Below are 19263 nucleotides of genomic sequence, written 5' to 3'. Positions count from 1 at the left end.
TCCCCTACCGCCAGTGACAAGCGCTAATCACGCCCCCGGCCGCGCCCTCTTCCCCAGCAATTCACATGCTTTTTCCTGACCTCGCCCCGCGAAGCCTTTAGGCACCGCCCACCTCATGAATTATTCCTCAAAAATATTGCTGTTCTAATCTCCCGCCTTGTCTTGAGAACTCTCTAGAAGCAGGGCCACGCCTGCCGGCCAGGCAAAGCCTCCACAGACACCGCCCGCTTCTCAGACTCCTGTCCCTCACCTTCTCACTGCCCCGCCTTTTCTCATTTGCATATACATAATTACATCTACTCATTGAACATTCACGAGCTGGCCTCTGACACTGAATTTTATGGAATATTCATTTACATTGGAGGAAAATCCTGTGAAAACTTCACATCCTGTAACTTTTTTAAATTTAAATGTATACCCGAATTTAGTTTGCATTTTTAAAGGGACCCCCACCCATCATATGCACTCCAGTGGATATTACAGCTGAGACGTCCCATTAAATGTCTGCGGTGTCTCCCTTACGAATTATTATCATTATTATTCCATATAGTGCCATCATAATCCGTAGCAGTGTACAATGGGTACACCTGGCCACATCACGCAAGGGAAGGCTCCGCGTAGCCCAGAAGTTCCCAGGTATGATAAGGAGTTTACAATCTAGAGATGGCCCCCCCTATGCATTCTGCTGATTACCCCAAATATGTATTTTCCCCCTTTGCCCCCTCTCCAGCTTTTGTCTTTGGCAGTGATGTGGGTTTAACAGCCAGCAGCACGTTCCCGCAGCCAATCAGTGGCAAGAATCGTTGGACCATAAAAATGTTAGCAAATGCACATTAAAGCACTCACAGAGCATGGGGGTTACTTTAATATGCATTGCACTATAGTGGGGGTGTCAGGGGCCCTAATGTGTGCAGCCCCCACACGTCATAAAGTAAAGATTGTAGGGGCATCGCATCAGAGTCGGTGCAGTGTCAAAGTGGGCATCGCATCAGTGTGGGCGCAGTGTCAAAGTGGGCATCGCATCAGTGTGGGCACAGTGTCAGAGTGAGCATAGCAGCAGACAGAGTAGGCACAGTGTCAGAGTGAGCATAGCAGCAGACAGAGTAGGCACAGTGTCAGAGTGAGCATAGCAGCAGACAGAGTAGGCACAGTGTCAGAGTGAGCATAGCGGCAGACAGAGTGGGCACAGTGTCAGAGTGAGCATGGCAGCAGACAGTAGGCACAGTGTCGGAGTGGGCATGGCAGCAGACAGGGTAGGCACAGTGTCAGAGTGAGCATGGCAGCAGACAGAGTGGGCACAGTGTCAGAGTGAGCATAGCAGCAGACAGAGTAGGCACAGTGTCAGAGTGAGCATAGCGGCAGACAGAGTGGGCACAGTGTCAGAGTGAGCATGGCAGCAGACAGTAGGCACAGTGTCGGAGTGGGCATGGCAGCAGACAGGATAGGCACAGTGTCAGAGTGAGCATGGCAGCAGACAGAGTGGGCACAGTGTCAGAGTGAGCATGGCAGCAGACAGAGTGGGCACAGTGTCAGAGTGAGCATGGCAGCAGACAGTAGGCACAGTGTCGGAGTGGGCATGGCAGCAGACAGAGTAGGCACAGTGTCAGAGTGGGCATGGCAGCAGACAGAGTAGGCACAGTGTCAGAGTGAGCATGCCGGCAGGCAGAGTTTGCACGGTGTCAGAGTGAGCATGGCAGCAGACAGAGTAGGCAGTAGGCACGGTGCCTCTGTTTGATGATCACACTGTGGGTTGTTGCCGTTTGTATCATTTTGATATTCAGCTTTAAATGTTTCCAATATGTACAAAGATTTACCGACAGACACAGAACCCGCCGGCAGATCAGATACATTCTCTCCATCTAGTCGCCCATTTCTCCTGTTGTAACGACTCAAACCTTAATCCCATGCATGTTTAAATACCTTCACGGTATTACCCTCTACCACTTCTGCTGGGTGGCTGTTCCGCTTATCTCAAACTTATCCCCAGACATTAATTGACACCCACAGACTCCCCTCCCAATGTTTAAGAGAGAGGAGAGCTGGGCTGATTCTTTGTGAATCAGCTGGAAGGGAAGGATCTCTTAGAGGGTTAAGGATCTGTGTGGCGTCTGGGGCCCCGGTGGGGGGGGCAGGGGGTTGTTACTGCCGCTTTCTGCCTGTTTAGAGAATTGTAGAATCTTAAGAATGTTAACAAAAATCGAAAAATCAGGTGATTTTCCTGGTATTTTTACCATCCTCTGTGCTAACGATGAAGTCACACAGAGGATCATAGAAGGTTCTCAGTGTTGCCGTGGGATACGCTGATGTTTCCGAGGGAGCCCCCAACTCCCGCCTGCGATGGTGGTATAGTGGTGAGCATAGCTGCCTTCCAAGCAGTTGACCCGGGTTCGATTCCCGGCCATCGCATCTAAAGCTTTTGTTTTGTTTGCAGAATTCATTTATTTTATTTATTATTATTATTATTATTATTACTGTAATTAACCACAAACTAGATTCATCTAATAAAGTATTTGGAAATGTATTCGGATGAGGAGAAATCTTTTATTTTGTTGGCACCAATTTATTAAAACATAGAAACAGAGTCTGTCGGCAGATCGGCCACATTCGGCCCCCCGTCTAGTCGCCAATTTTTGCTGCTGTAAAGACTCGAACCTTAATCAGTCGTCGGTCTCGTCTTATTCAGGAGACATATGTCTATCCCATTCATGTTTAATACCCTCACAGTATTACCCTCTACCACTTCTGCTGGGTAGCTGTTCCACTTATCTACTTCCCTCTAATTGACTCTGTAATGAGTTTCTATCTTTCTTTTAAAAAACACTAGTGACAAAACATTTCGTAGTACTAAGTGTGACAGCAAAAGGAAATTTCTATTTAATCCTTGGAGAGGAGGAAACCGGCCAAAAGATGGTCATCAAGATATTATTACTAATTATAAGGTAGACTTAACAGTAACCAACAGGACAAAGGTTCTGTTTCTCCAAAATACATTGGGTGATGTCCCCCAGATCTACCAAGCTAAAGAGTGCCTACTCCCTCATTTGCTTGGCAGTAGATAAGTGAAACAGCCTCCCAGCAGAAGTGGTAGGGGGTAAAACAGCGAGGAGATATAAAAAAAGCATGGGATAGGCATATGGCTCCTAAATCTAATCCGCGACCAACGACTAATTCAGCTTTGAGTCTTTACAGCAGGAAAACGAGCGGCTAGAAGCGCTGAGTTATCCTCCATTCAAGGTTTACGGTATGTTTCTATTCTACTGGCTAACAAGGAACCGCAAATCTCCCATGTAAGGAAACCCCCTGACCACAAGAGGGAGCAAAAAGAGCATCAATAAAATATTCCTTTTTCTGGAAAAAGATTTTCCGATGAGCTAAAAACAAAAAACTTGAATAAATGCTAACATTATATATAAATACATATACACACACATATATATATCTATATACAGATATATATATATATATTATATATAAATATGCCGCTCCTTTACAAATAATTCATCTATTATAGATAAAAAAATATTGTTATACTGATTAGGGAAAGGATATAATAATAATAATAAGCAACAACCACAAATATACTAAAACTATAATAATACAATAATAATTATAATAATAATAAACAATAATAATAAGAACCACAAATATACTAAAACAAAAATAATAAAATAATAAAATTATCCTCCTACGCTTATAATTGAGAACGTGTTAATACATAATTGGGATAGACCGTTATAGTGATGAATTTAATCCGTGACATTTAATACATTTAACTTAAAAGCCTGTCTTACGAAGACAGTAAAGAATTCAAATTTGCTAGATAAAATATATTAAATATACTAAAAGTGTTGCGTGTCTTTTTTTGTAAATAGAACAGGTCTGGGATATTTCACATTTTTATAAGTTGAGAATGAGAGGATATGGTTCCTAGAGAAAAATAAACTAAATGCACACTTTGCCCGTCTATTGTATAAAATTTTAATGTCAAATCGCTGGTTTATGTGTATCTGAAGAACTTCAAATTGTGTTGCTGTGACAGCTGATTTGATCTGGATTGCCACATCCCTTACAGTAGTGGGTTAATAACGGTGGGAGTGAGTGAGTGTGTGTGAGTGTGTGTGTGTGGGGGTGGGTACCTCCCACTTCCATTCCAGATCATGCATATGAATAAGTCGAAGGGACTCCTTAAGTCACTTTCACTGCTCTCTCACTCACTCAGTAAGACTCATCCAGTACAAACTACCCCCTGACTGGTGGTCATTCAGAGGCTGCAAAGTTTCATTGTGAAACAGTCCACGTTACTAGAGAGAAGATGGAAAGTTACGTTGCATCTCTGTCGTTGGGAGAAGAATCTACCCAGATGTGGACCCTCAACAAAAGACTAGAAGCTTATCTATCCCGGGTGAAAGCTCTGGAAGAAGAGAATGAATCGCTAAGGGCAGAGATCCATCACTTGAAGAGCACCAAGTCTGAAAGGTGCTGGAAAAAGAAGTTTCACGATGAAATGCGCAAACTGAGAAAAGCGATGGATGAGAGCTACGCAGAGATGGTCGAAGCGGAAATGGCCAGAGACAGCATCTGCGAGGAGATAGAGTTTATCAAAGAAAGGTGTCTACAAGAAAGGCAAGCGCAAGAAGACGCCAAGAAGGAGTTATCTGAAAGCAAGAAGGTGCTGGAGGAAGAAGTGAGAGCCCAGAACTGGTTGAAAGAAAGACTTCTCCAACTGGAGGAAGAGTTGGAGGACATTTTAAAGGTCCATGAAGAAGAAAAAGAGCTGATGGAGCAAGAAATATCCCAGTTCTCCCAGAGACTGGAGAACTTCAGGGTAGCTCCTGTAGCATTTCAGCCAGTGGATGTAGATGATTATGCCAAGAAACTTTCAGAGATCTGGCATGGGGCAGTAGAAGGGTACAAGAGCGAAGTGTCAGCTCTGGAGAACAGTTTGACTGAAGCCAACGAAAACCTGCGAAAGGTGCAGGAAGAGAACAGACAGAGCAAGATGCTCCTCCATAGCCTGGATAAAGAGCTGCAGAGTCTCAAGACGCGGAAAGAGATGCTGGAGGAACTCCTCTCCAAACAGTGGCAGGAACAGCAGGAAGAAGGAACAAGGCTACAGGTGAGTAACTAAACCATGTGACCCCAAATCATGTCCTGGGTGTGCCAGAGCGGACACCCAATAAAATATGCTCCAGTCCAGTGGCACACACAGAGTTAACAAAGAGTAAGAATCCCTAATTCCCCAAATCAAACCACGTCGCAACACCAAGTGTATTCCAGTGTCTCCCGGTGATCTAACGACAGTAACAATCTTTTTGGCCAAGTTCTGAAGGAGAATCCTAGTTATCTTCGTTCTCCAAATTAGTCAAATTGCGCCATAACACCAAAAAATAGTCCTGTGATTACTTTACTAGCATACAATTAACTAAATATTGCTGGTCCATGGGGGGTGAGGCTAAACTATAAAGAGTAGAGAAGAAATGATCAAGTACGGAACTCCACAGAATAATTAATTAACACTGCTTAGTCGATTCTCCCCGTACTCAGTTAAAGGCTGGGTTGTTTTCATTTACGATGACATACTTTGCCACCGGGATATTGTGCTCTAAATTAATGATATTACTGGTCAATGTTTCAAAGATAGACCTAATCTTTCAAATGCAAAAACAATATCTGTTTAAATTTTACAAGCTTAGTAGATAAATGGAACAGCCTCCCAGCAGAAGTGGTAGAGGCTAACACAGTGGGAGAATTTAAACACGCATGGGATAAGCACATGGCTCCTGAATCTAAGACGAGACCAACGAGTGATTAAGGCTTGAGTCCTTACGTCAGGCGAGATGGGCCGAATGGGGCCGATCGGCTGGAAATTCTATGTTTCTATCGTAATTGTTATAAACGCAGACTTTTAAGATTGCTTTAATGTTTTCTTCTATATAGAAATCAATGGTAAATCATAAACTGATCTGTGGTTACAAAGCTGCAATATCAATTCTAACGATAAATATTTTCCTTTGTCATTCCTAGAAAGCTTTTAAGGGGGTTTTATTGATTTTATTGATTTGTTGCAGATGATTAGCCCGCGGTGTATACAATACTCCCAAATCTATAGGGATCCCATATGTAACCACCAGCTGTGTCTGGGAAAGTAACTCGGCATTTAAAAGCATTGTCATGGGAATTAACCCCATTATGATGTACGCTGGCTCGCCACCCCCTCTGCGTGCGGAAACAGGAGGTATACTGTGGGCTGTTTAAAGGGGCAATAAGGGCTCGTAACACATAAACGCTTATACTGGAAAGCAGTGTTGGTGCTTATGTTTGCCTACTATGCCATCACAATGCCAGGCGTTTAGGATTTGCGAAAGGAAATCATATTATTCTAGGTATTCTGGTCCCTTGGATGGAATATTTGGTTTAATATACAAAGTTCCTAAAGCAGCCCAGTTGTAGGGGGTATAAATGGTACCACCATTTGCCCGTGACATACCAGGCACAGTGATGACGAGGTGGCGCCCCTAGGCTGATATGGGGAGGGTATAATTACAGCCAGGGGCCACAGTCTGTATCATTGTGATTAAACCAGCGGTTTCTGATTAATCTATTATCATCGTGGGTCGTGCTGATACATAACTGGCTCTTCCGGTTCATAAACCGGCCCTGTACACTGGACTGGACAGGAGCTGCGTGGGTGCCGGATACAGCTAGGGACTCGAAGAATTTGCTGCATCATTCATTTGGCAGGAGCAGCTCTGCAGACACTAGATCCTCTCCTAATGGCAGACCGTGCCCCAAGAGCTTACAGTCTGGTGCTATATAATGGAAGACCCTGTCCCAAGAGCTTACAGTCTAGTGGTATAATGGCAGACCCTCTCCTAAGGAGCTTACAGTCTAGTGGTATAATGGCAGACCCTGTCCCAAGGAGCTTACAGTCTGGCGGTATAATGGAAGACCCTGTCCCAAGAGCTTACAGTCTAGTGGTATAATGGCAGACCCTGTCCCAAGGAGCTTACAGTCTAGCGGTATAATGGGAGACCCTGTCCCAAGGAGCTTACAGTCTAGCAGTATAATGTCAGACCCTGTCCCAAGGAGCTTACAGTCTAGCGGAATAATGGCAGACCCTGTCCCAAGGAGCTTACAGTCTAGCGGTATAATGGCAGACCCTGTCCCAAGAGCTTACAGTCTAGCGGTATAATAGCAGACCCTGTCCCAAGAGCTTACAGTCTAGCGGTATAATGGGAGACCCTGTCCCAAGGAGCTTACAGTCTAGCGGTGTAATGGGAGACCCTGTCCCAAGAGCTTACAGTCTAATGGTATAATGGGAGACCCTGTCCCAAGGAGCTTACAGTCTAGCAGTATAATGTCAGACCCTGTCCCAAGGAGCTTACAGTCTAGCGGAATAATGGCAGACCCTGTCCCAAGGAGCTTACAGTCTAGCGGTATAATGGCAGACCCTGTCCCAAGAGCTTACAGTCTAGCGGTATAATAGCAGACCCTGTCCCAAGAGCTTACAGTCTAGCGGTATAATGGGAGACCCTGTCCCAAGGAGCTTACAGTCTAGCGGTGTAATGGGAGACCCTGTCCCAAGAGCTTACAGTCTAATGGTATAATGGGAGACCCTGTCCCAAGGAGCTTACAGTCTAGCAGTATAATGTCAGACCCTGTCCCAAGGAGCTTACAGTCTAGCGGAATAATGGCAGACCCTGTCCCAAGGAGCTTACAGTCTAGCGGTATAATGGCCGACCCTGTCCCAAGGAGCTTACAGTCTAGCGGTATAATGGCAGACCCTGTCCCAGGAGCTTACAGTTTAGTGGTATAACGGGAGAGTCTAATTGGAAACACTGCCACATTGCCTTAAGTTTCTTTATGGAATTGCAAATGATAAAGCAGCTGAGACGATGCCTGAAATAACACAAAGCGCATTCACTGCTAAATACATTTATGGCTCACTGCGGGACGAAACAACGTTACGAGTCCTGACTCATCAGTAATCATAAAAAGCAGGAACATTGACTAAGCAGGGAGAGGGGGCCGCGGACCTCCAGCGGGTGCAGGGCTATGCATTAACTGGATTACATAGGAAAAGGAAGCAGATGTTTTATTTGTCCTGAATTATGGAGCAGGCCGGCAGATGGTCGGTTCTTTAGTGACTGTAACCTGATTTAGGCCACTTAGCCTTATTATGTGACCTGGGTTACGAGAAAACACATGCTACCAAATTGGACAAAAGTGACCCCTTAACAGGGATGGCTAAGTGGCATGGGGGTTACACAGAACTGACACAGTTAATTAAACTTATTTGGGTCTTTTATATTAATAAATAGACGTCTGTAGTTATTTCAATGGGAGGGGCATTAAAAGATCATATACCTTGTTTAATAATTACAAAATATTAGACTAGTTTCCCTACCTATCCCTATTGTTAGATCAACGTGACCTTTAAGAGAATAAACTGCACCGTTTTATTAATTATTATTTTTCTTCACAATGCTTGCGATCTGGCAGCTATCATTATTTGCCAGCGAGTCTCAGGGTTTTTACTCCGATCTCGGGGTCTCGGGGGTAAACGGGCAATATCTGGAAGTGACATCTTCAAATTCTACTCTCATTTAATGATATCACATGAGATAGGGGCCGTGAAGGGACAAAAATCACACCAGAATATCTTTAAACTACAAAATAATTAAGGTTGGGAGGCAATGTTGAATCATAAAGTCGGGAATATGGGATATAACCATTAAGATTATATTTCAGTATTCTTATTTTTTTTTGCAGTTTGAAGTTGAAACTTTGGAAAAGGAGAAGCAGGATTTGAGAGCCCAGATCGCGCAGGTCCTTGAGGACAGACAGCAGCTCATGCACCTGAAGATGTCCCTGAGCTTAGAAGTGGCCACCTACAGGTAACGAGCGTCACGTTTGGGCATCTCCTGGCAATGCCAGAACACAGAATGTATACGGGCTGACACAATTCCATCTCAGGATGATGGGGCATCTTATCTAACTAATAGAGATCAGAATGAATCAGGAGAAGCCCCGCTGTGATTCTGAGCAGAATAATCTGCATCATTAATGTACACCAGGCTCAATACGATTATATACAGACACACGCAGACATTCTCTGATCCCAGGGTGTGTTGGGTTATCTAGAGATATCAAGTGAGGACTCAGCAGGACTAGGTGGAAAATACGGGTCTGTGGGTCTCTACCCAAAACAGTTGAAATCCATAATTACTCAAAGACCCAACAATAAATGTAGCAATATTTCATGACATGGAAGGACTGATAGTAAGTGCCAGAAATATCTATCTATCTATCTATCTATCTATCTATCTATCTATCTATCTATCTATATATATATATATATGGTTTTTTTCCCCCCACTTTCCCCCACATTGGTATAAATCTCCAAGTTGTTCTGAACAACCCGAATTCCATCTTCCTAAAAGTAAAAACGCAGCTACAGGTAAATCATAATGTCCCCGCAGTACTGTGCAACCTCAACGCTCACATAAAGTAAATTAAGACTGAATGAAATATGTGATTCTAATAAAAAAAAAAAACGCATGAAGTATTTTAACAGAGTGTCGAGAACTCTGGTGTTTATGCCGAGCGGTCAGTGAGTGGCTAAAAACTTAACTAAAAATAGAATTATAATAGAATTCAGAATGTCTGATCTTTAAACAAGTCTGAGGAACTTGTCCAGGTGTTTATAGAAGCGGTTACTTTCCCAATACATTCCTTTAACTCTTTACGGAACTTACAATATAAGCCCAAAAAGCTGACTGTACTTATTTATACATCAAGCTAGTTTATTTAAATAAAAGTAACTTGCCGCTCCTGCCAAGAATATATATCATGCTTCATATATTTCTAGATTCTAGCAGACTAGAAGATATGGATGATTTCCCCTCTGAAATAGCTCTTTCCTCGTTCAATACGCTCTTATTGAACAGGAAGTTGCTCGAAGACTGAGCAGGAAGTTTAGTGTGCAAGCAAAACTACTCCTCCCCTAGGCTTGCTAACTAAAAACTAGCTAAGCTTTTGGTAGAAATATATGAAAATCTTTGAAAGCCTGTGAACTGTAAAATCTCTTTTTTTCCCGGGGAAAATGGAATGTTTTAGCTATTGTTTCCCTTTTAGTATGCGTTTATAATACCGTTAAGTTACGTGAAGCTGAGCGCGTTGGCAGTAATGTATTTCGTGTGCATGAACCAAGGATATCCTTTGTACATTTCACAATGGAAAACTAGGGACTTCTCTGCAGGGGTTAGTCAGAAAGTGAGATCATCGGAGAGACGCACACGATGTCCCCATAAAGATTAGCCATGGGAGCAACAAAAGATCGGCCCCGGACAAAATCTACTCCGTCCATTTAGAATTAAGAAAATAATTTGTAAAACGTGGGAGCTGCTGGATCCTTTTACTCCTTTGCACCCCGAAAAACAAAAAATATCAAATTAATACATTTGATGTCAGATATTCTCCACCTCTTTCCTATGCCGTTTTATCCATGGGAATTTGCTATAAATCCGCATTCCTCCTTCAACAAGCCCCCCACCCCATTTCTCTGGGGCCTTCCAGATGGCGTCCAACAAAAGCAGGACATTCATTAGCATGATAATACGAGCCATTTTGTGAAGAGGCTCGGGATTTCTTTCTTGAGACACGCCATTATGTCATTGGGTTGGTTGAGTCACAAGGGGGGGGGGGTAAATCTTCCATAGATTAAATAATGCTAGGCATCTCGAGGACCGACTAAAGAACCTGCATGTGTGCATTTCAATGGACAATATATTGTAACAGTCTATGGTAATGAGAAGCTCTTCCATTGAAGTTCTCAAAAGCGTGTTTAACATACTTCCAAATTAAGTACATCTCAAACAAAGCAAGTTTTTTCAGTAGAACTTTGGCTCGTATATATAGCAAAAAATGCTAAAAATAAATATCAAAATAATCTGGAAAAAAGCCTACTAAGAAATGTAATTGGTTAAAAAGCTAAGCTAACTAGCAGCCTGCCGCGTTAAGATAATATCTGTTTAATTTGTAAATCGTGTTAATTTATAAATTGGTTTTGTTGATATTGTTATACGTTATAAAATCAAGTAAAATATTTTGTGATTATTACATAGTTTTGTTCTTTTTTTTTCTTCCTTAGATCACTTCTAGAAGCAGAGAGCACAAGAATTTACCCTTCAGGAATGGAATACAAACTATCTAACACTTTTAATGGTACGATATCCCGCTAAAATTTTACAGACTACATTTCATTAATGAATTGATAATTCAAACAGCTCAAATAAACGTCCTTTAAGGATACTTTGTACAGGTTAGCCTTAACAGCTTCAGATAACATTATGAAATAATATAGCGATATAGGGAAGATAATGCGGGGTACACGTCCACATTGAGCAAACCTGTTAGCACAATGTAAATAGTTATTTTTTAGTTTGCATATTGTTACTAAATTCTTAACTTAGGTTTATTAACTATTTGAAGCATTGAAACATATCTTCTTGTTTTATATGTTAGATTCAGTGATGGGACAAAAGAGTTTCAACAGAAGCAGGCAGAACGAAGCCAACAGGAAGCTCGCGCCCAGGGAATACAGACCGAGTTCCGGTAAAACGCGGACCGCTGAGAAAACCGAAGTGTTTCGACCATCCACCGACCTCTTCCTGAATGTGAAAACTTCCCAGAAAAGGGCAAGTCCTGTTACCAAAGAGTTCCAGAAAGTAAGCTCCGTTCTTCAATCTCAGAGCACCACCAAAGCTCCCGTTGCCAAAACAGCAACTTCACTGTCAACGGGAAAAAGTGATTTTGAGAGATACTCTCCATCCGTGAATGTTTACGGGAAAACTAAAATCGAATCATCTTCCAATTCCTACTCTGTGAGCTCATCCAAAGCGGATGATAAGAAGACTGTAAATGGTACAAGAGACTCAACATTCTTAAGTGAGAACGGTCACACTCTAAAAGACAAAGAGCGGAAGGGAGAAAAATCTGTTAATAAAGATGAGCGTGATTCAATATTTTCAACAAACCACGAAGCTCCCATTTCTGAGTTCAAGGAGCTAAATTTGGAGTCATCTTTGAGAACAGTCACAGCGACAACTCATGAAGAGCTGACTTCTGACTTTGTCCAGGAGGACGATAAGAGCTTGGAGATAAAAAATGATAGTCGTGAGGAACAGTTTCATGAAAAACTCAATGAGGAGCCTAAACCTCAAGATGTTCCAAAACATGAGATGTTGGATGACTCCTTACCAAACACAGTTAGTCAAAAGAAAGTGTCTGAAAACACAGAAGTGGCCGTAGAAAGAGAGATCCTTAGTGAAGCCATCAGTTACCAGAGAGTATCTTATAACCAGCAGGAATTAGCAGAATTGCACGTGGATACACAGATAGATGGCGGAAATGAAGCTGTTGAGCAGGAAGCAAAAGAACTTGATAAAGACACTGATTACACATGCCCACCAGAAGTAAGTGAAAATGGCCGACAGCAAGAAATCACTATATTCCAAAGCACCGAATATGAAGATAAAGACTTTGAGCTGCTCTCGAGTGACAACGACAATGTATCTGAAATCATAAGGCAAACAGTTGGAGGCCTTTTGGGAAGTAATTTCCAAATCGCTTCTGTTACTGAAACTGAATATGTTCACTATCAAGAAGATAATACACAAGAACCTCAGTCGTTTGAGAGTACAAATGATTTTGACCAACTAATCAGTGGAAATTCCCAGTGGGTTCTGGATTCTGAAGGCAGCATTCAAGTCAAATATGATCAAGCGAGGGTGGTTGTTCCCGGCGAAGAACAAGAAAATATCAGTCTGCAAAATAAAGAACTGGAACATCAACTGTCAGACGATGATGGTCAGTCAATTCAAAATATCGAAGAACCAATCCAACAATCCCAGATTTTCAGCATCCTTCAGCAGGTTCCTAAAGGCAAATTTGACATTGAAGAGGGAAGTTTGCAGCACGAAGAAGACAGTTCTGAACTGGGTGATGAGAAATTAAAAGATGGACAGATGAGTCCAAGTATAAGCAATACCGAAAAAAATGCTCAATTCAAGTTAACTGATGTGCAAGCCGAGCAGCCATTTGATATTGATGATGTAGTTAACCAACTAGATGACTTAAAGCAGGACACAAACCAGTTAAGTGAAATTGAAGAGGATAGCATACAGGTGAAACTGGTTACAGAAACACACTTCGAACGAAGTGACGCTGAACCAATGTCAACGTCCGAATATGAAGGTCAATTGTCCGACATTGAAAAAGAAAGTCAAGACATAACTGAAAGTGAGAGCAACGTAGAAGAGACCATCCAGTCAACTGAGTATGAAGAACGCGTTGAACAGTTAAGTGATGTTACAGAGGGCCCAAGCCAATCATTCGAGGAATCAAATGATTTACCGCCAAGCCAAGAAGTCATTCATTTAGAATTACACAATGAAGATGATGAAAGAAAAGAAACTCTCAATGTAAATTATGAAGAGGAGGATGCTAACCAGTTTGTTGACGTGGAGCATAACAGCCAAGGAATCATTGATTCAGAGGCTTCGAGTCAACTGTTCTCTGAAGGTGTAGCTGAGGAACTGAGTTATGCTAACCAAGATGATCAGCATGTAAAAGAATCAGAAGAAGCTAATGTGGAAACAGAGGACGCAGAAAGTCATCAACAGGCGAGTTATCAACGCTTAAGTCAGTCTAATAGCCCCACGGAAAGTAGCCAAGAAGAGGCATCTCTCCAGGAAACAAGGGAGGTACATGAAAGTCATGAGGAAATCGAGTTACTGGATAAAAACGATTCCAATGAAGGTATAAATGACCAAAGAAATGAACTTTTGGAAAACACAATCCACAACGATGATGATTTTGAAAGGGAAGTGGAGGAAAAACTAAATGATGCCACAGAAGATCAGAATGCAAGAGAAGATATAGGCGACCAACAATTATTGGAGAACGAATATGAAACAGCGGGGGAACAGGAAAATGTTTTTATAGAGAAGATAACGTATGAGACTAAAGTTCTCTTCACAGAGGAAGACACTTTGCGTGATCAGTCTGAATTGCAAGAACAGCGTGAGCTGTCTGAAGACTTGCTGGAAGCCAGTGAAAATCAATATATCGTAGGTGGGGTCCATGAAGATTTTACTGTAAAAGAGGAATATAGTAATGAAAGTATAGAAGAGAATGAAATTGAGCAAATTAAGAAAATAGAGGAAACCGAGAAAACAGAAGAATGTTTAAGCGAAGACAACAATCAAGATTTGCTGACACCAGTGAATGAATCTGTTGAGTCAAATAATATCCCTGAACTTGGAAAAGCTATTGAGGATAGTGAGGAACCCAAGCAAGATGCCCAAGAGTTGGAAGAAACTGATTCTGAGAAATCTGAAATAATTGCAGAAAATAACACACAGGTTTCCCTTGACAGTGTGAAGGAAGCGGATGATATCAAGGCAGATGATGGAATCCCAGCACAGTCCATCACTGAAGATCTCCCTGAGAATGAAGGTGAGATCATTGATGGGAATGAAGAGCAGAGCGATTATTCTGAGGCATCATTTGAGAACCCTGTGGAGGTCATTGATGTACATCACGCAGAACTTAAAAATGAAGAAGACCTTGCAGAGCATGAAGTTCAAAGTTATGTTTTGGAACAACAGGAGGAACATGAAGAGCAGGGAAGCTCATTGGAGGAGCCAGTTGATCACCCTACTGAGGTTTTTTATGTAGACCCCAAAGGAGAAGATAATACTAAAAGTTATGTTGCTGAAGAAGAGAAGGAACATGTAGAGCACACATGTTCTTCTGAGGTTTCAGCTGAGGACGTTCCTGAGACTTTTGATGTAGATCATGCAGAATATCAAAATGAGGAGGATGCTGCTGAAGCCCAGAGCCTTGCTGCTGAACAACAGAAGGAACTTCAAGATATTCACAATGAGAACTCTGAAACCATATATTCACAAGAAGAGGTTTCTGAATTTGAACCCAATAAAGATTATCATTTAGAAAAAACCTTGCCAGACACCACCCCACTACCTAACCTAGACAATGAATCTGAAGATGTATCTGAGGAACCAGTCACATTAACTGGCCAAGTTAACATTACCCAAGATGATGAAGAACAGCTTATAGAAGAGTCTGGAAAACATAGTTTGCTGACAGATGAATTTGTAACAGGTTCTATTGAAGAAAGTGAAGAAATGGATGCTAAATTAAGTACAAAAGAAGAAGATTATAATGATGGAGATGGCTTCCCTGCCCTAGATGTTGACACAGAAGTACAGAAAGATACCTCAGACCGAGAGACAAGCAATTTAAGAGACAACGAGTTTCCTGATAACGCAGTGACAAACATGGTAGCTGAAGAAGACATAAGTGAAGACCACATTGATTTGGATGAATCACAATACAAAGCCCCTGAAGTTCAAGCTACAGAAGCCAATATATCCCAAGAGGAGAAGGAAACTAAGGATCCAATTGAGCTTGATGAAGCTTTGGATAAAGACAACAGTGAGGGACATGGTCAGTTTGCAGAAGATATGCCAGAGGTTGCTAAGGAAAATGACCAGCAAAATACCAGTTCTGAATGTGTAGCATTAGACACAGTTCTGTTAGATAACATAAGTCATCAGGAAGAACAGACAGAGGTGGAGGAACTTGGTGATAGTGTTTCAGAAAGTGAGGAATCTGGATCTTTTGATGAAAACTCACCTAACGCAACAACAGTCAGCGAGACTTCTCAACTGGAAACCAGCAGAACCAGTATCACTGAGGAAACACATCCAGAAATGGAAGAGACTGATGAAATCACCACAAGTTCCAAAGAACATGAAAATGTTGGGTTGGAAAATTCAGAAGACAAGGAGACAAAAGAAGTTGAAAATATATTTCTGGAGGGATCGGCCTCTGCTCCCAATGATATTGTAGAGTTGGAAACCAGATCAACAGACCAAGAGAAGGAAGAAGTAACAGAAAGCAGCAATTCCTCTTATGATTCAAATGATACATCTGAATTAGATGGATTTAAAGAAAATATTGATAACGCTGGATTTGAATTGAACAAAGACAGCGAGAACGTGAATGGTCTACCAGCATCCGAAAACCTTGATTCAGCCAAAAATGTATTAAACGGTCATTCAAACGGCGAACGGTCAGAGCATGAACTCAGCGGTAAGAAGGGCTTCATATTATTGGAAGAAAGCGAAGACATTCATACGCAAGCGATCCTCCATGATTCAATCATTTCATTTGCTATGCCAGAAAGGAAAGACGAAGGACTATTCCAGTCTTTGTTAGAACCTCCACAACCAAAAGATTCTAGCATAATAAATGAGCTCTCTGCTGAAGAAAGCCAATTTACCAAGCTGGTGGAAGACCCCGCTCTTAGTTATAAAAGTTTTAGTGATCAGCCCGAAACCTCGTCTTTCACAAGTGAAAGTGTTGCTGAAACCAGCCAACAAAGCCATGAAATCCATGAAGGTATCTTTGATATCAAGGTTCAGTACGGGAATGAAAATTCTTGGTCATCGGAGGACTAAACAGAGACTATTTATATCCCCACCGCTATGAACGTAGTTCATTGAGATACCATTAATAATGGCTCCCATGCATGTTGGAGGCGGCTTAATGTTTGGGGGAAATGATTTGTAGGATGGCTTTGGGTTTTATTGGTTTCTTTAATACCGAACAAGGACTCTGATGTCAATTTTCTCAAACAATTTGCTGTGAATTCACCCAATTGAAAGCTGAATAACTGATTGTTTTTTTTATTGGAAGCATTTAAATTGTGTGTCTTGCATGGTACATGGTTTTATCCGCGATCAGCCGCTAGCATAAGTTTGCATTTCATATTTTATGCTATAGTCACATTTTTATTTGCTTTTCATTTTATTTATTAGAAGGTTATCAGCGTCACAGAAGTGAAATTCTTATCTGATTCTGAAGAAATTCTGGAGCTAAAAAAAAAAAATGCTCTAAAATTAGCACTTTAGCCTTTAGTAATCATGCCTCAAAACTGCGTATATTTGCCTTTATAAGAATGGCTCTAGAGCTTTCAGGTCTCGAGTATACCTATAATATGTTTGTATTTGGGGAATTGATACACTTCCGGTATTCTTTAAAACTCATCAGAGGACCAGAACACTGAACTGCATTGAAACATTCTTATTATTATCAATAAAAAAATAAGAACATCAAATAATCTTAGATTGATTTCTACGAAAACTTTTTAGAACGGATTACAATTTGTATTCTGTTGCTCTGCTAAATATATCGCTCTAGTTTTACAGCTTTGCCATAAACGATGAAATGTGAATCGACTATTAAGCATCTCCCCGACTACCGACCCGTGTGCAAGAAGACCCGAGATCACGCTTATGGGTTGTGTAGACAGCAAGTGAAAAAAGATGGAACGCTCCCACCTTTCGTTCCAAAAAAGCACTGCCATACGCGACACTTCATCAGGTTTATAAATGGCCAAATATTTTTGAGTGGTTATGTTGGGATAAATGGAATTTAGCTTAGTGCTCATGTAGGCACAAGTACAAGAAGCACAAGAAGCACAAGTACATTCTAAAATACTACTTTGTTTGTGGCGCGTAGACTGGATATCCGAAATCTTTTCCCGCAATACGGCTCTTTAACCAAGCGCCCTAAGAAATATCTTTTTGAGTTTTGTTCTACCTTTTCCATCATTCCGAAAATAATTGCATTTTGTTTGAGTTATCCAAAGAGATCCTACTCTATGCACCTATGGGTATCGATTCTATTTAAAGGGGCAGCATCAATAATATTAAGACAATATGCAATTTCTAGAACATATATATATATATATATATATATACCGTATATATAGATTTATCTATATATATATATATATATATATATATATATATATATATACACTGAATAAGACTAGGATATTCACACTGAAGGGAAACGTTTTATTCCCAAAAAAAATTAACGTCCATTTGACAACCTGTTGTTGTTTTTTAGTTATCTGGAGTGAATTCTGTTATTAAATTCAGAGATTATTGATATATTTACGTCTGCACCCCACACGGGGCTCTTTAAGCAAAAGTCGCTCTAGAAATGATGTATTTTTGGCGAATCTTCCAGTAGATGGATCGTGCCCGCGCCGGTGAATGTGCACACTCAACATTTCACTTTTGGGTTGAAAATGTTTAAATGTGCAAACAACTTATAAATGAAATGTAATCGTTCATGTGCCTTCACTATGATTTAATAAATTTGTCAAGGTTTTATCTTCTGTTGTTATTGTATTTTTCATGGTTTTTTTTTTGTTTTTTTTTAAGTGTACACTGTGTGATTTGGAAGAGAGAGAGAGAGAGAGAGAAAGAGGAAAGAGAGAAAGACTAGAGAGAGTGACAAGAGAGAGAGGATATGATAAATACATAAAGCAATTTAACAAAGAAGTTTATTTCAAAGAAGGAGAAGCAGGAGGCAATAATCCAAAAACTAGAGGGTCAGAGACTTAGATGGAATGGAAGGAAGTTTTTATTTACTGAGAGGGTGGGAGATAAATGGAACAGCCTCCCAGCAGAGGTGGTAGCGGTTAATACAGTGAGAGAATGTAAATACGCATGGGATAGACATACGGCTCCTGAATCTAATCAGGAATAATGTAGCATCGATGTGATTTTTAAGACGGGAATCTACCCTGGGAGTGCCGGAAATCATTTGCATCAGGGAGCCATGAATAAAAATTCATTATTATAAGGTAATCACTGAAGAAGGCCGTGTATTAGTATTATTGCAGCTGTACTACTGATGGGGATTAAAAAGAATCTTTAATCAGGAGATGCAAGCTCAACATTAGCTGGAGACCACGAGAAAGCCAAGCGGAAACAAGGAATGGATCAAAACGTTTTTTCTGCCCCTTCCTTCATTAAGGCGTCTCATCTATCAATTTATTAACTTAATCACGGGTTGAAGAGAAATAAAACAGTTCATTTGTTTCGGCCGACTCTATATTACTATATAACCTATACTCTATAACCCTCGTGAGCTCTCTTGCAAGGGCTGGCCTCGCCCTGTGTGATGCATTTAGTTTGGGGTGATTATAGAAACATGAGTGCATCCGCCTCTCTATAGCATAACACCTATGGATATAGAAAAGTGTCATCATCCTGGCAAGTCATTTGAATCGTTATATTTATCTCAAAGCTACACCCCAATAAATCTCTATAAACGGACGATACATTGGTGACATTTTTTAAGCATTATATAGAA

The 19263-nt window shown here is 41.1% G+C and overlaps 1 protein-coding gene and 1 non-coding gene across 2 annotated transcripts; both read left to right on the top strand.

Moving 5' to 3' along the window:
• The first annotated feature begins 2334 nt into the window (after positions 1-2334).
• On the top strand, positions 2335-2406 carry TRNAG-UCC (transfer RNA glycine (anticodon UCC)). Its single transcript has one exon. It is a non-coding gene; the product is annotated as a tRNA-Gly (tRNA).
• Positions 2407-4194: 1788 nt separating this feature from the next.
• On the top strand, positions 4195-17212 carry NES (nestin). The gene is made up of 4 exons (XM_053475525.1): positions 4195-5116; positions 8773-8897; positions 11153-11226; positions 11527-17212. The coding sequence occupies exons 1-4, from the start codon at positions 4313-4315 to the stop codon at positions 16548-16550; spliced, it is 6027 nt and encodes a 2008-aa protein (XP_053331500.1). The 5' UTR covers positions 4195-4312; the 3' UTR covers positions 16551-17212.
• The last annotated feature ends 2051 nt before the right edge of the window (positions 17213-19263 follow it).

This window comes from Spea bombifrons, chromosome 9 (genome assembly GCF_027358695.1).
Source record: "Spea bombifrons isolate aSpeBom1 chromosome 9, aSpeBom1.2.pri, whole genome shotgun sequence".
Taxonomy (NCBI): domain Eukaryota; kingdom Metazoa; phylum Chordata; class Amphibia; order Anura; family Pelobatidae; genus Spea; species Spea bombifrons.
Note: the sequence above shows the minus strand (reverse complement) of the source record. Positions and strands in the feature narration are given on the sequence as shown.